Below are 14,417 nucleotides of genomic sequence, written 5' to 3'. Positions count from 1 at the left end.
CTTCTTCACTCTGTACACACACACACACACACACACACACACACACACACACACACACACACACACACAAACACACACACACACACACACATACACACATATACAGGCACAGGAGTGATAGGCAAACTCAAATATCACTGTGCAGATGACATAAACCTGATTACTTGAAATCACTGTTGTTTTACTCTGTGATGTTGATGGATTGTAGGGTTATCTCTATATAAAATGTAAAGTCTAAACTCCCATCAGATCCAAATGAATTCATTCCAGGTGGTATTTCTATTTACTATAAGATGATCTAACACCTTTAGGAAAGAGAAATACGTTTAAAAACATTTCCAAACCCAATTCAAATAAACAGTATAGAATATACATTATGGTACAGTATAAAAGAATGTAATACAGGTTAATGTAGTGTAGCACAGACAAATATAGTGTAGTACAGAAGAAAACAGTATGGTTTAACACTGGTTTAATACAATGAAATGGTCCCAATCAAATAAACACTACATAAATCTTAGATAATTGAGAGATGGGAGAAAATGATGCTTTAGATAAGAAAACAGTTACAGGTTTTTCTGTCCATTATTTTACTGTGAGAAGATAAATCACTGTTTGAAGTCTTTACTGAGGAATGGAAATTAACAGGTGTACTCTTGCTCATATTAACAGTCTGAATGTTTTTGAACCGTCGCTGGTGTGATACTACATTCAAGCCCGGATTAATTACCATCTTGTTTTGTGTGAAGAGCTGGCTTCCTGTCTGACAGGTACACTGTAAACACCAGAACTCATTATGTCATGGTGAAATCCCAGATTGAGGATGAACAGATGCCCATAGTCATTCACACCACACGCTTGTCAGCAGGTGTTTCACGGATAGGTTTTCACACACACACACACACAAACACACCCAGCGTGGGGCTTCGTAGTTCAGCCTAAGCGTATCTAAGAGAAGGTCTGTGTGCCACTTACCTGTGTGTGTGGGTGCGTGTGTTGAAGAGGAAGCTGTGAGGTTGGTGCGCCTCTGGCTGGATCTCAGGGTGGATGGAGATGGACAGTGCTTGTATAGACTGGCTCTGGACTCCTGGCCTGTCCTTGTGCTTACATCATCACAGTAATTTTATCCAAGGGGCAGCTGGCTATATGGGGCGAGTATTTACACCCAAACCCAACCCCGTATCCACCATAATAAAAACCTGATCCTTGCTCTGTCTGTCAGTGTGTGTGTGTGTGTGTGTAAAGCTCCATGTTTTCTTTGCTTAAATGAAGGGACAGATGTATGTTTTTCATTTATGAGGAAGTCACTTCAAACTTTTGGTTTGTTATGTGTGTGTGGACTAGATCAAAACAAACCAGTCATCATCATGAGCGAGAGAGAGAGAGAGAGAGAGAGAGAGAGAGAGAGAGAGAGAGAGAGAGAGAGAGAGAGAGAGAGAGAGAGAGTGTAAGAATGTACAGAAACACCTGTGGATTCTGTGGAATTTCAGATCTGAAGTGAGAGTGCAGCTTCATTTTCTTTCTTTTTTGTTGGTCTATCAGAATTTTATTAAAATTTTCCCAATACAAAAAAAACAAAAAACAAAAATCAACAGAAAGACTTCCTAAGTTAAAATCTACTCTAGGGCTTCATTAAAACAAAACAAGGCCCTACGGCAATAAAAAAAAATGTATGTATGTATATATATATATATATATATATATATATATATATATATATATATATATATATATATATATATGTAAGGAAAGTATTTTGCTTGATTCTGGGTGTGCAGGTCAGTGCAGAAGCTCTTCAGCTGAGGAACATGTGTGAGTGAGAGATGACCTGCTGCTGGCAGCCTCCCAGTCATGTCACTGCCAGTTGACTTCAGAACAAAGGCTCAAACCCGCCACTCAGCAGTGGACATTAGTGGGCCGGCTTTCAAAAGTAAGAACTCTGACTTACCTTGAAAATTCTCTACATCATTGCCATCTCAGAAGGAGCTCCAGACAGTTCAACTCAGGCTGAAGAAGCAAGTTACCATTCGTTCATTTCTGTACAGCCTGTATAGATTTTCTGTGAAAGAGTCTGATTGTATTTTGTATACAGTATATAGCTGTATTTTATGTAACTGTATATAGTATAAAACATGTCTTAAATCTTTCTTCATTTCTCCAGATTTGGTTAACTTTAGGCCTGTTTGAGTCCTTGCTAATAATCTTTCTTCACAGGAGCTGGTGATTCCTACAAGACCTGCTGTAGAGCTGACCCCAGGGTAAGAGTCAGGATGTATGGTTTGCTGTGTGAGAGTTTGCATGACTTTATTAAGGAGTCATATGGAGACGACGTGTGGAAGCTGGTGAGAGAGAGAGCAGATGTCAGACTCCACTCCTTCGTCACTCACCAGGTCAGAGATTACACCGCAGTTCATTCATTCCGTGCTCGATTAGTGCCTGATTGGTTTAAAAAATTAATTTGTTATTTTCAATTTAGTACCTGTATAGTTCAATGCCATATTAAATATTTACCTACTGAAAGTATGGGACTGAGAGGCATGAGCTACAGGGGATAATGGTCCAGTGATAATTAATAAATAAAATGTTCTGCAGGATCATTAATAATATAAATTTCACAGTTAAAAATGTGTGTAGTTGGTTACAGTGAAATCAAAATATTGCTCAGCGCATTTAAAAAAATTACTTAATTTATCAAAATATGAACTTAAAAACATGAATTAATAAATAATAATAAATAAACGAATGAATTATTCATTAATACATTGCACACATTTCTCAAAAAGTTGGGGCATATTGTAAAGTTCTGTAAAAACAAATACTTGTGATTTTTTTATTATCTTGAATCTTTATTTAACGGACAAATGTCCAACAAAGGTTTCACTGACTGTCTTGATTGTGTTTTGAATTTTGAAATTGATTTATGCAACACACCCAAAAAAGGTTAAAACAAGGGCAAAATAAGAGTAAAATTTTATAAAATTACGGTAATTTACACAGTAAGTAGGTGAATATTAAAAAGGTAGAAAAGTGGCCTTTACCAAAGACTCAGTCTGGCAAGAAAAACATTATTTTATTTATATTATTGCTCATCACTTTATGCTATAATTAATGAGAGAACTGTCAAATAGTTAAAACTGGACATTTTTCAAAGCACGTTTGCAAAGAATTTAAGTAGATAATAAAAGACCTATATTCTTTGCAATCGTGCATTGAAAAATGTCCTGTTTTAACTATTTGACAGGTCTCTCATGAAGTTCATAATTTTAAGTACAGAATGATTCAAAAAACCTGGAGAATTCCCAGTCCATGCTGGGTAAGGCCACCAATGTTGAATGAGTGTGATCTTCAAGCCCTCAGATGGCACTGCATAAGAAACTGTCGTGCTAGAATGACAAATATAGCCACTTGGGTTTGGGACAACTTTAAAAAAAACACTGTAGTATTAATTAGCAGTAGTAATTCAAGACATAAAAATGAAATATTTGTAATAAAGCTGTGGAAAGGCTAATGTCTGACAGTAGTAAATCATGGTCTGAATTTGAGTTTGTAGTAGACCAGCAAGAACTTATGAATTTGTGTGTTGGTTATATGTGTAGGTATACAGCGAGAATGTGATCCCTCGCATAGCGAAAGCAGCCAGTGGTGTTACAGGAACTCCCTACAATGAGCTGATGAACTCCTGGGGTGTGTATTTCCTGGGATTTGTGGGGAAGTACGGCTATGACAGGATCCTTAAGGTATTCGCTGGTTCTTTTTGTGCAATGGTTCTTGTAGCTTGACACAGAATTAACATGTAACCCTATATATTCCATGTGTCCTTTTCCACTTTCCTGTTAAAAAAAAACATTATGTCAGCTGATGACTAATTTCCATATAAACTGTGTCAAAACTATTTTTATGACCATTAATTGGCAAAATTAAACAATAAATGACAATAATTAAAAGCATAAAGTGATCCTCTTTAATTTGCAGATGATACATATAATCTGATATCGATGAGAACTGGTTGCTACTCACATTTGTTTGTTAAAAAACTGCTAACCTTTAAAATGAGCTTAAATTTAAGGATTTCAACAAAGATGACTATCAGAAAATAGCCTGTTGTTTTCTACAATGTAATATGTGTTTTATTAAATGCAATTTCTAGTTTTTGAAAACGCTGCTGATATAAACATTACATTTTAAACCCTAACAACTGTGGCAAATAATTGCATTCAGACAAATATCTGGGGAAAAAGTGTGTGTGTGTGTATGTGTGTATATAGATACACCTTAATAAAATGGGAATGGTTGGTGATATTAACTTCCTGTTTGTGGCACATTAGTATATGGGAGGGGGGAAACTTTACAAGATAGGTGGCGGCCATTTTGATGTCAGCCATTTTGGATACAACTTTTGTTTTTTCAATGGGAAGATGGTCATGTGACAAATCAAACGTATTGAGAATGTCACAAGAAAAACAATGGTGTGCTTGGTTTTAATGTAACTTTATTCTTTCATGAGTTATTTACAAGTTTCTGACCACTTATAGAATGTGTTCAAAGTGCTGCCCATTGTGTTGGATTGTCAATGCAACCCTCTTCTCCCACTCTTCACACACTGATAGCAACACCCACCCTGTTTATATATATATATATATATATATATATATATACACACACACACACACACCTTGTGCTTCTCTATATCAATGTATGTATGCCAGGTGTTGGGTCGTCATGTGCGTGACTTTGTGAATGGTTTGGATAACCTTCATGAGTATCTGCGCTTCAGTTACCCCAAAGTTCAGCCCCCAACCTTCTTCTGCCAAGAAGAGTCTGCGACTGGTGTGACACTGCACTATAGGTGAAAAATACACACACTCTGTCATTTAACATATGTCAATGCATTTCCCTCTGGTGTAGGTACATATTAAGCAGACAATAAATTGTAATGCAATTAATTGTGATTAGCAGGTTTTGCAGATCTTTGAATGAAGCTATATTTGTTCATTACCTTGCTCCCTAGTTTCTGATGGAAAAAATAAATAATTATACATCACTGTGCTCTAGGGGTGTTAGCACCAGTCAGAAATGTCTCCATGAACATACACTGTACAGATCTGGCTCTTAATAAAAGGACCCTCTGCATTTATGAAGGTGTGAATGTGTGATTTCTTTGGCCCTGGGTTATAGGAGCAAGCGGAAGGGCTATTTACACTACGCTATGGGTCAGCTCAGACAGATGGGGAAACAGTTCTACGACACTGATATCCATGTGGAAGTTCTCTCTGAGCAGCTGGTGGGGGATTATTCACATGTAACTATGAGGTAGGAGAACTTCTGTATTCAACACTGGAAAACAATACACACTTTAGTGGTGTGCTGTGGATTCATGTCTTCTGTTTAGGTGTTGTTTAAAAACTCTCTTGACACTCACTTACATAATCACAGTAACATATTCACCTCACTTCCAGCTGGTTAGTGAATATCATGTCATGTTTTCAGACTGAACTTTGATAACTCTGCATATCGCTACATCCAGAAAGAGGATGAAGAGGAGCAAGAGATTCTTCCAATCACCAGTGACTTTTTCTTTGAGGTTTTTCCTTTCAACATAGTCTTCAGACAGGTAAAGCAGCTTTCATTTCCTCTTTACTCCAGTCCTGCGTAATGTTTTCATCAAGGTGTTTACCATTTACCATTATCTCTAACAGGACATGGTGGTGCATAATGTTGGCTCTGGTTTGGCTACAGTTTTCCCAGACCTTGACGGGAAGAAGATAAACGATGCTTTCCTTCTGGCGCGCCCCCTTGTGGAGTTCACCTGGAACATGGTGTATAGAGTGTATATATATATTGCATTTCCCTTTATCGTTTTTTCATATATCAGTATTTTTCCAGGTGAGTTTGAATATTAGTATCCAGTGACCGGACTAACTGACAGATTAAGTTCTGTTCTTCACCACAGATCATCTCCCACCCCAACAATTTGTTTGAAATCATGTCCAAGGAGCCTGTGAAGAGGGAGCGGAACCTTCATAACAGAGTCCAGAATAAAAAAGGTCCTGGATATTGTTTTACATATAGTTAAGCTTTCTGAGTGTGGTTTAATACCTTCAGTGCTGAACTGGTTCTATTTACACGGACAGACTCTGATTATGAGAACGCTAACCGCTCAGCTGATGTAGATGTGGAACTTATGGCCTTCCAGTCCATCATTGGTGACGATTACAAAGGTCAGACATCCATTGCCCACCACTCAACATCATTTGTACTAATGTAATAATAATAATAATAATAATAATAATAATAATAATAATACCGTTAACACTTACATTTCACAAACATTATATCCTCAGGCTGAATTTTTGTTCTTGAGTTTGTAGAGCTTTATGGAAGCCTGGAGACTACATCGCATCAGTCACATAAACCTCAGTGCAATGTCTTACTGTAATCATTATGATATTAATGTAATATGTTTTTAGAAATCGTGTGGTAATCAAACTACTGAACAAAGTTGAAACACAGCCTCAGAATGTATTAATGTAATATGAATTATGTATCTGCATACTGTAGAGAACTTTCTTTCCCCTAATTTGTTAGACAATATCCTTCCAAAACTGCCAGTTTCATGTTTGTGTTAAGATGGAAACAGTTCCAGTGCCATGGAGAGCTGGGGTGATGGGACTCGCTGCCTCAAACTCAAAGGACAGATGAGATACATGCCTGAATGGGAGTCCATTATCTTTCTGGGGACACCCGTGTAAGACACACAGAGTTTTACACATTTATTTTATTCATTTAATCTAAAGGTTACACCCTTCATTAAGTCAAACACAAATCAGTACCACTTTAATGGCTGTTTACTAAGTGTTAATCATGAGGTCCAAATACCACCCAATCCCAGGACTATATATAAATATATATTTGTTAATATAGGATGGTCAAATGTTGGTCTGTATTTTTTCCCTTCTCTGTAGAATGGAGAGTCTGAGTGCCATGTTTAAGACTGGACTCTACATTAATGACCTCAGCATGCACGACTCCAGCAGAGACTTGGTTCTGGCAGGAACTCAGCAATCTGAGGAGCTGAAGAGGGCTCTTATTCAGGTCAGAGTCATTTTAACCCTTTACCACAGAAAATACTCATACTGGCAGAGCCCACTCATGCTTGTTTTAAAAGGAGCTAAAATACTGCAGGTAAATTGTGGTAATGTTTTGTGGATTTATGGGTTTATGAATGGCCTCATTGTAAGTTAATTTAAATAGAAAATAAAAGAAAAGGAGATGTAACACAGTGGTAAACATGCCCCTGTCCCAACTCTTTTGGAATGTGTTACAGGCCTCAAATTCAAAATGAGTGAATATTTGCAACATAACAATAAAGTTTATTCGTTTGAACATTAAACATCTTGTCTTTGTAGTGTATTCAATTGAATATAGGCTGAAACAGATTGGCAAATCATCGTATTCTGTTTTTATTTATGTTTTATACAATGTTCCAACTTCATTGGAATTGAACAAATAAAATTTGAACTTCAGCTAGCGCAAGATGCTGGTTTCAAACAGCATTAGGCCTTACATTTTAAACAGAAGGCTGTATGACTATGACAGCTACATATGGCTTTATTAAAGGCTAATAATATGTCTCATGTAGCCTTACTTGCTTGTATCTAAAACAAAGGCTACATCACAAACTTCTTGCAACTACATATGGCAGAATGAATGGTTCCTCCCTTCCCCTCACAGGAGCAGAAGAAGTCCAGTAAACTGGAGGAGAGCATGAAGATGTTGGACTATGAGATGAAGAAGACTGATGACCTGCTCTACAGGATGATCCCTAAACCTGTTGCTAAGAGACTGCGCAAAGGAGAGCCTGCAGTCAACACATGTGAGGTCAGGACACACATTTTGAGGAATCTAACTTTGGTAAATAAGGCAGATTAAGGTCTCAAATAACCCTTTATTTTGTTAAATGGATGGATAGATGGATGGATGGATGGATGGATGGACAACTGTTTGTTCAGACTCTGGATCGTCTTGGATTATTGATTTATTTTTTATAAATCTGAAGTCCATTAAGTTCAGTTGTGTTTATGTGATCCAGGTGTTCCCAGATGTGACTATTCTATTCAGCGATGTGGTGGGCTTTACTCGGATCTGCAGCCACATCACCCCTATGCAGGTGGTGTCCATGCTCAACACCATGTACACACTCTTTGACACACTCAGTGAGAAGCACAGAGTCTTTAAGGTGGGTATTTAAGGCAGAAAGAGTGTGTGTATGTGTGTATTAGTTTTTACTCTACCACAGAGTTTATACATGTTCTTGAGCTTGTTTGTACTCCTGTGTGTGTCAGGTGGAAACAATTGGGGATGCCTACATGGTTGTAGCTGGCGCTCCAGAGAAGACTAAGTACCACGCCCATAATATCTCTGACATGGCTTTGGACATGGTTCGCTCCATTGACCACCTCAAAGATCCGTCCAATGGCAACAACATCCAGATCAGAGTGGGTATGTGGAGTCTCACTCATTCTGTGATTAAAATGAGCTTTCATTTCTTTCATATTTCCTTTATACGCAGATATACATCATTATTACACAAAAAGCTCTAGCTTTAAATGCGTGTCCATTTTACTATGACTTTTTTATGACTGATTTGGACATGAACATGTCTTATCTTCCTTGGAGCAGATTTAAATACCTTTAAAATTAATTTAAGGCCAAAGGCTGAATGTATCTGTGATACATACCCATGGCTAGTTTGTATATAGGCTGTGGAAGCATTAAATCTTTTCTTGTAATGATGTAAAAATCTGAAACTAGGTGGACACACCATTTTCAATTTGATTTATTTATTTATTTATTTTTTATTTTTTTAAACTTTCACATAGGAAGCACTTAGAGGGTGACACTGAGCTGCTAAAACTCTTCCTCCACTGTATTTAACACACACACACACACACACACTGAGGGCATTTTTACCCACAGTGATGCTGCTCCTTACACTATGGCATGATGTGGATTTGACCTCTTTTGGCCGACAGCTTCTTGACTCTGGTTTCAGGCATCCACTCTGGAATGGTTGTTGCTGGGGTCGTAGGTCACAAAATGCCTCGCTATGGTCTCCATGGTGACACTGTCCACACAGCATCAGCTATGGAAAGCAATGGAAAGGTTTGTGTTTGTGTGTGAACAAACAGCCAAGCACAATGTGCCTCACTGCAGTCAATGAAAGACTCACCGATGTTTGCATCTTAAGAGGATGTCAGGTGGTTAATGAATATAGATTTTCATAAGACTGATTAAAATTACTTCATTAAAACGATCCCTTGATAGAAATGAATTTCAGTGAAGTATTGATCTGGGCTGATTGATTGTTGATCTGCTGTGTGCACTGAGATGCGAGCAGCTTATTAAGGTAATGAGAGCAATTATTGCTTCATCGATAAATTGGCAAGATTATTTCAGTCACAGTCATTCTGCTTTGTTTGTCACAGGAGATGCACATACAGCTCAGCAGCGCCACCTATGAGCACCTGAAGGGCAGTCACTTCATTTTTGAGAGACGTGGAACTATTACGATAAAGGCGAGCAACTGTAGCAGTCTTTTACTAAAAGGAGGACAGAGTGTATTTGAAATAGCATCTTTGTGGAGCATTTTGTTAAACATGAGTGAGTGAGTGAGTGAGTGTGTGAGTGAGAGTGTGAGTGAGGGGAAAAAAGTCAGTTATAAGCCAGTTCCTTGAGATCTTTTGCAGGTAAAACAAAACTAGACAACTATGTGGAATGACATATCCGGCACACTTGAAACAATATAGAGTGGATTGATTTGAAATGGTGAGGTGCATGGTCGAACAACACAAACTCAAGTACTGTACTAGTGAATTAAATAAGCATGTATTTTTATGGGGCGGCACGGTGGCGCAGCAGGTAGTGTCGCAGTCACACAGCTCCAGGGGCCTGGAGGTTGTGGGTTCGATTCCCGCTCCGGGTGACTGTCTGTGAGGAGTTGGTGTGTTCTCCCCGTGTCTGCGTGGGTTTCCTCCGGGTGCTCCGGTTTCCTCCCACAGTCCAAAAAAACACACGTTGCAGGTGGATTGGTGACTCGAAAGTGTCCGTATGTGTGAGTGAATGTGTCTGTGTTGCCCTGTGAAGGACTGGCGTCCCCTCCAGGGTGTATTCCCGCCTTGCGCTCGATGATTCCAGGTAGGCACTGGACCCCCCGCGACCCTAAATTGGATAAGCGGTTACAGATAATGGATGGATGTATTTTTATGTTGATAATGATAAAACCGACATTCAGAACTTCTAATCGACATAATCTTGCCTATGTTGATTATATGAATTATTATTAACTTTTGTTTTCTTTCTTCTTATTATTCTGTTGTGTCCCCACTGTGTGTTCATGTACTGTTCCTTTAAAAACAAGCCACCAAGCTGTAGTCACGTGATTCTGCCTCTATCTGCCACATGAAAGCAACCTAAATGCCAAGACAAACCAAATGTCTCGAGCAGCTCGAATCAAAGAAAAACACAGTGCCTGTGGTTTGGACGTGCTGTGTTTTGACCTTAATTAAGACGACACTGAACAAAAATAAGTCAAATGTAAACACTGAGAAAAAACAGTTACAGCGACCAAAGCACAATCACACGCCAAATATAAACAGTGCTCAGAAAACAAGAGAGGAACAAGCTCCCAGCGACATTAGAAAAAAATATCCCATATTTAATACTGGAGCATATTTACAGTACAAGCCTCGCAACTGATCTATTGTACAATTAATCGTGATATTGATTTTTACTCATATCGCCCACCACTAACCTGTATGTACCCCTTCTCTGTAAACAGATTTAATTATATTCGCCACTCACACATTTGATAGAAAAGGTGGAAGTCAGAAACCTGAAGCAGTGTTGAAATGTTGCACATTCTTTTGTATGTTAATACTCACATTTATTTACATACTGTGAAGAACAGACCCCCTAAAGCTTGTTTGTTTTCCCTGCAGGGTAATGTGGAGATTGAAACCTACTGGCTGAAGGGAAAGAGGGATAAAGATGGAAATGCCCAGGCAGCCTGCCCTCAGTTTGTGGCTCAGACCATTAGTAAAACGTCAGTCTCCTCCCCAGAAGCTCCTACTGCCGAAGAGATACTGGTACACTGCATTTTGAATTCTGATTTGAGCTCAGATTTTTTTCCCTTCACTCATTCTGGAACCTATACTGAGCCATGTTCAAGCTGGATAATACGCGGAGCTGCAGATATTCACATGAAGACTGACAAGATCTATTTCCATGTATTTTTACACAAATGAATCAGCCAGTTAAATTCCTTACAGGCGGAATGTGCAAGACTGAAAATAGGGCTGGGCAATCTGAAGTTATGTAATAACAGAAGTAGGACTATGCCCAAACTCCTCCTCTCAGCCCTATATATACCCTGCAAATTCATGTCATTTCCATGTCGAACAAACTCGCTTCCACCTCCATCCTGTTTTCACCCTTGTCTTGTTTTATTCTATACACACATTCTGAAGCCAACCTGAGCTCCTGCTCAGAAATATACCTGAGTTCACCTCCCCATTTCGATCTTCATGGGCTTGGTCTGTACTAGCAAAATTTAATCTTTATCATACACATTATTTCAGTACAATAATCAGTGTAACTCTGTGCCTTATGAAGCAACCGATATGACAATGTTTATCAAAAAAACAAAACAAACAAACAAACAAATACAAAAGATAATACAGTTAATTTCGTATGAACATTAGGGCATTGCTTACTGCTCCTTTAAAGCACAACACAACTACATTTATCATAATATACTTATACTCTTAGCTGTTTATGGTATTTTTCAAATATGGCCTGTATTTTAGTTGATACTTTGGTGAAATCACCCACATCTGTTTGACAGAACAGTCTCTGGAGATCTTAATCTTCTGTATTTGTGAGCTCACTCAGTAATATACATCCTATTAGAGTCCACTATATGTTAAGGGAATACTAAAAAATCGTGAAACAAACAGCCACAGAAAGTGTTGTTAGTTTTAGAGTGTTCTATCTGGCACACAGTGCTAAGGGCTTTCCGTTTGTTTTTATGACATTTCATGTAAATTAGATGTATGGACCATTATCTATTTGACCCAGGCTCCATTGACTGTTCCAGTTTGAAAAGTGCCTGTCATGCCTCTAGTTCCATTTTTTACTATTTGCTAAGCTCCAAAGTTTGAACATCGTTTTAATGCCTAATAATGCATTATCAACAATATGAAGTGCGAAAAAAAACCAACCCAAAACAAACAAACAATCAAAACAAAAAAGCACATTTTCTTTGTATCGTTGTAGTTGTAACCTATTTTGTGAGGGTCTTGGTCCTCAGAGTATTACTTTTTTCAGGAGTTCCCGTCTGTGGTGGGTGAGGATGAGGATGAAGTGAAGTCTATTCACTCCCATCGTATCAAGTTGGAAACTTCTGGCAACTCACTGGAGGAGTCCATGGAAGAGGGCAGAGTGGAGGAAATGTCTGTTAGTAAGGTAATGCATAGCACAGGGTGTTTGTGTTTATCACATTAAATTGTGGACACATTGACTGAATCTTTATGTATTAAAACTATGAATCTGAACACGATTCAGCTGCATAAACAGCATTTTAGAATAGATTATATTATTTGTGATTAAATATGCCAGAAAATAATATTCAAGAAATGCACTGTTCTGTATAAGAGGTTGTCTCAAAATTAAGAAAAATGAAAAAGAAAAATGTTTAAAAAAGCCCCCCCAAACACCCTTATAAAGATGATGATTAATTTTTAAACAGAAGTTGTGGGGGGAGGGGAATCTTTGCCTAACGGGGTTCCCCTTCCCACACAACATGTCAAAAATTACATCGCTGTCTGCCAAATTTTTGATTTCACAAGGGTCTATCTTTACTTTTGGTAAACCCTGTGTCATATTCAACAACAAATGTGTTCATGGTTTGGCCAAATTAATATCTGATGGTTCATTCATTCATTCATTATCTGTAACCCTTATCCAGTTCAGGGTCGCGGTGGGTCCAGAGCCTACCTGGAATCATTGGGCGCAAGAACGAGAACACACCCTGGAGGGGGCGCCAGTCCTTCACAGGGCAATAACTGATGGTTGTTTTCCAATTATGGTCTATTGTTTTTAAAAATGTTTTATTGCTGTGTGAAAATTTTTACATGCCTTTAAAAAAATCTAAAACATATTAAAGTTAATAATCTTGGAAGAATTGTGGGGAAACCAATCGAATCATAATCATAACAAAGTCAAATAGCTGTGAGGGTTACTCTCCAGATTTCCTAAATTGTATTGAGCCTGCTTTCCAGACACAAGTCATTAAAGCATTCACTGTGGAACATCCTCACTGATGTCTACATTAATTCAGTCAAGTGAAATGCTTAATTTACTTCAGAGCCTCACAGACTGTCGGATATCTACAACATTTCCTGTCCATGTCTTTGTGTCCTGATTTTCTCTTTCTCTCTGCCTGCCTCTCTGTGGTCCTGTTTATATCTGACATGACTGACTAAACAGATCATAAGCTGATATGATCAAAATAGAGTTGTGAATGTAATCCACTGGGTCTGGGTAATGATTTATGATCTGATCACTCAAATAACCATCAGAGGTGGGCAGGCTGGGAAACATGAGCACATAACATTTTGAATGCCAAAGCTTAGCCGTTCACCACTTGATCGTCTAGTTTATCATGGCACACGTAATTGTTAAAGTTTGTTTATAAGTTACACTGGGAACCCACGTCTAATCATTGTGCTACTCTTCCAGTCATGAAATCCATCCATCCATCCATTATCTGTAACCGCTTATCCAATTTAGGGTCGCGGGGGGTCCAGAGCCTACCTGGAATCATCGGGCGCAAGGCGGGAACACACCCTGGAGGGGGCACCAGTCCTTCACAGGGCAACACAGACACACACATATTCACTCACACACACGGACACTTTCGAGTCGCCAATCCACCTGCGTGTGTTTTTGGACTGTGGGAGGAAACCGGAGCACCCGGAGGAAACCCACGCGGACACGGGGAGAACACACCAACTCCTCACAGACAGTCACCCGGAGCGGGAATCGAACCCACAACCTCCAGGCCCCTGGAGCTGTGTGACTGCGACACTACCTGCTGCGCCACCGTGCCGCCCGATGTCATGAAATCTCATTAGAAATAATCACTGGAGGCACATTTGAGATGTGAAAAGCACCTGTTTGTCTGTATGTGTCTATTTCAGTCTCATAATAAAGATTTCTTGCAGGATGGTGCTCTCCAGGATTCGCAGAATGAACTGGACTTTCCAGAGTTTGATGGCCAGGATTCCATCATGGAGTCTCTTGAAGGGTCCTGTGACTCAAGCTGCTCAGAAAAAAGCACAATGTGCTCCATATCCTGA

The 14,417-nt window shown here is 38.9% G+C and overlaps 1 protein-coding gene across 1 annotated transcript; it reads left to right on the top strand.

Moving 5' to 3' along the window:
- The first annotated feature begins 2,270 nt into the window (after nt 1–2,270).
- LOC136694952 (soluble guanylate cyclase 88E-like) lies at nt 2,271–14,417 on the top strand. Its single transcript, XM_066668766.1, has 16 exons — nt 2,271–2,390; nt 3,597–3,737; nt 4,707–4,846; nt 5,176–5,310; nt 5,488–5,611; nt 5,697–5,827; nt 6,103–6,218; nt 6,628–6,745; nt 6,963–7,092; nt 7,732–7,878; nt 8,090–8,236; nt 8,343–8,499; nt 9,053–9,162; nt 10,998–11,144; nt 12,385–12,522; nt 14,259–14,417. The coding sequence occupies exons 1-16, from the start codon at nt 2,271–2,273 to the stop codon at nt 14,415–14,417; spliced, it is 2,160 nt and encodes a 719-aa protein (XP_066524863.1).

This window comes from Hoplias malabaricus, chromosome 4 (assembly GCF_029633855.1).
Source record: "Hoplias malabaricus isolate fHopMal1 chromosome 4, fHopMal1.hap1, whole genome shotgun sequence".
NCBI classification, from domain to species: domain Eukaryota; kingdom Metazoa; phylum Chordata; class Actinopteri; order Characiformes; family Erythrinidae; genus Hoplias; species Hoplias malabaricus.
The sequence above is the reverse complement of the archived record's forward strand: the minus strand, read 5'-3'. Positions and strand labels throughout refer to the sequence as shown.

What these genes read in the sequence shown, in the direction of transcription:
- LOC136694952 (XM_066668766.1), top strand. Translation starts at nt 2,271, where the DNA reads ATGTATGGTTTGCTGTGTGAGAGTTTGCATGACTTTATTAAGGAGTCA. An exon ending in GCTATGACAGGATCCTTAAG is followed by an intron (nt 3,738 to 4,706) that starts GTATTCGCTGGT and finishes TATGTATGCCAG; the next exon opens with GTGTTGGGTCGTCATGTGCG. An exon ending in CTGCAGTCAACACATGTGAG is followed by an intron (nt 7,879 to 8,089) that starts GTCAGGACACAC and finishes TATGTGATCCAG; the next exon opens with GTGTTCCCAGATGTGACTAT.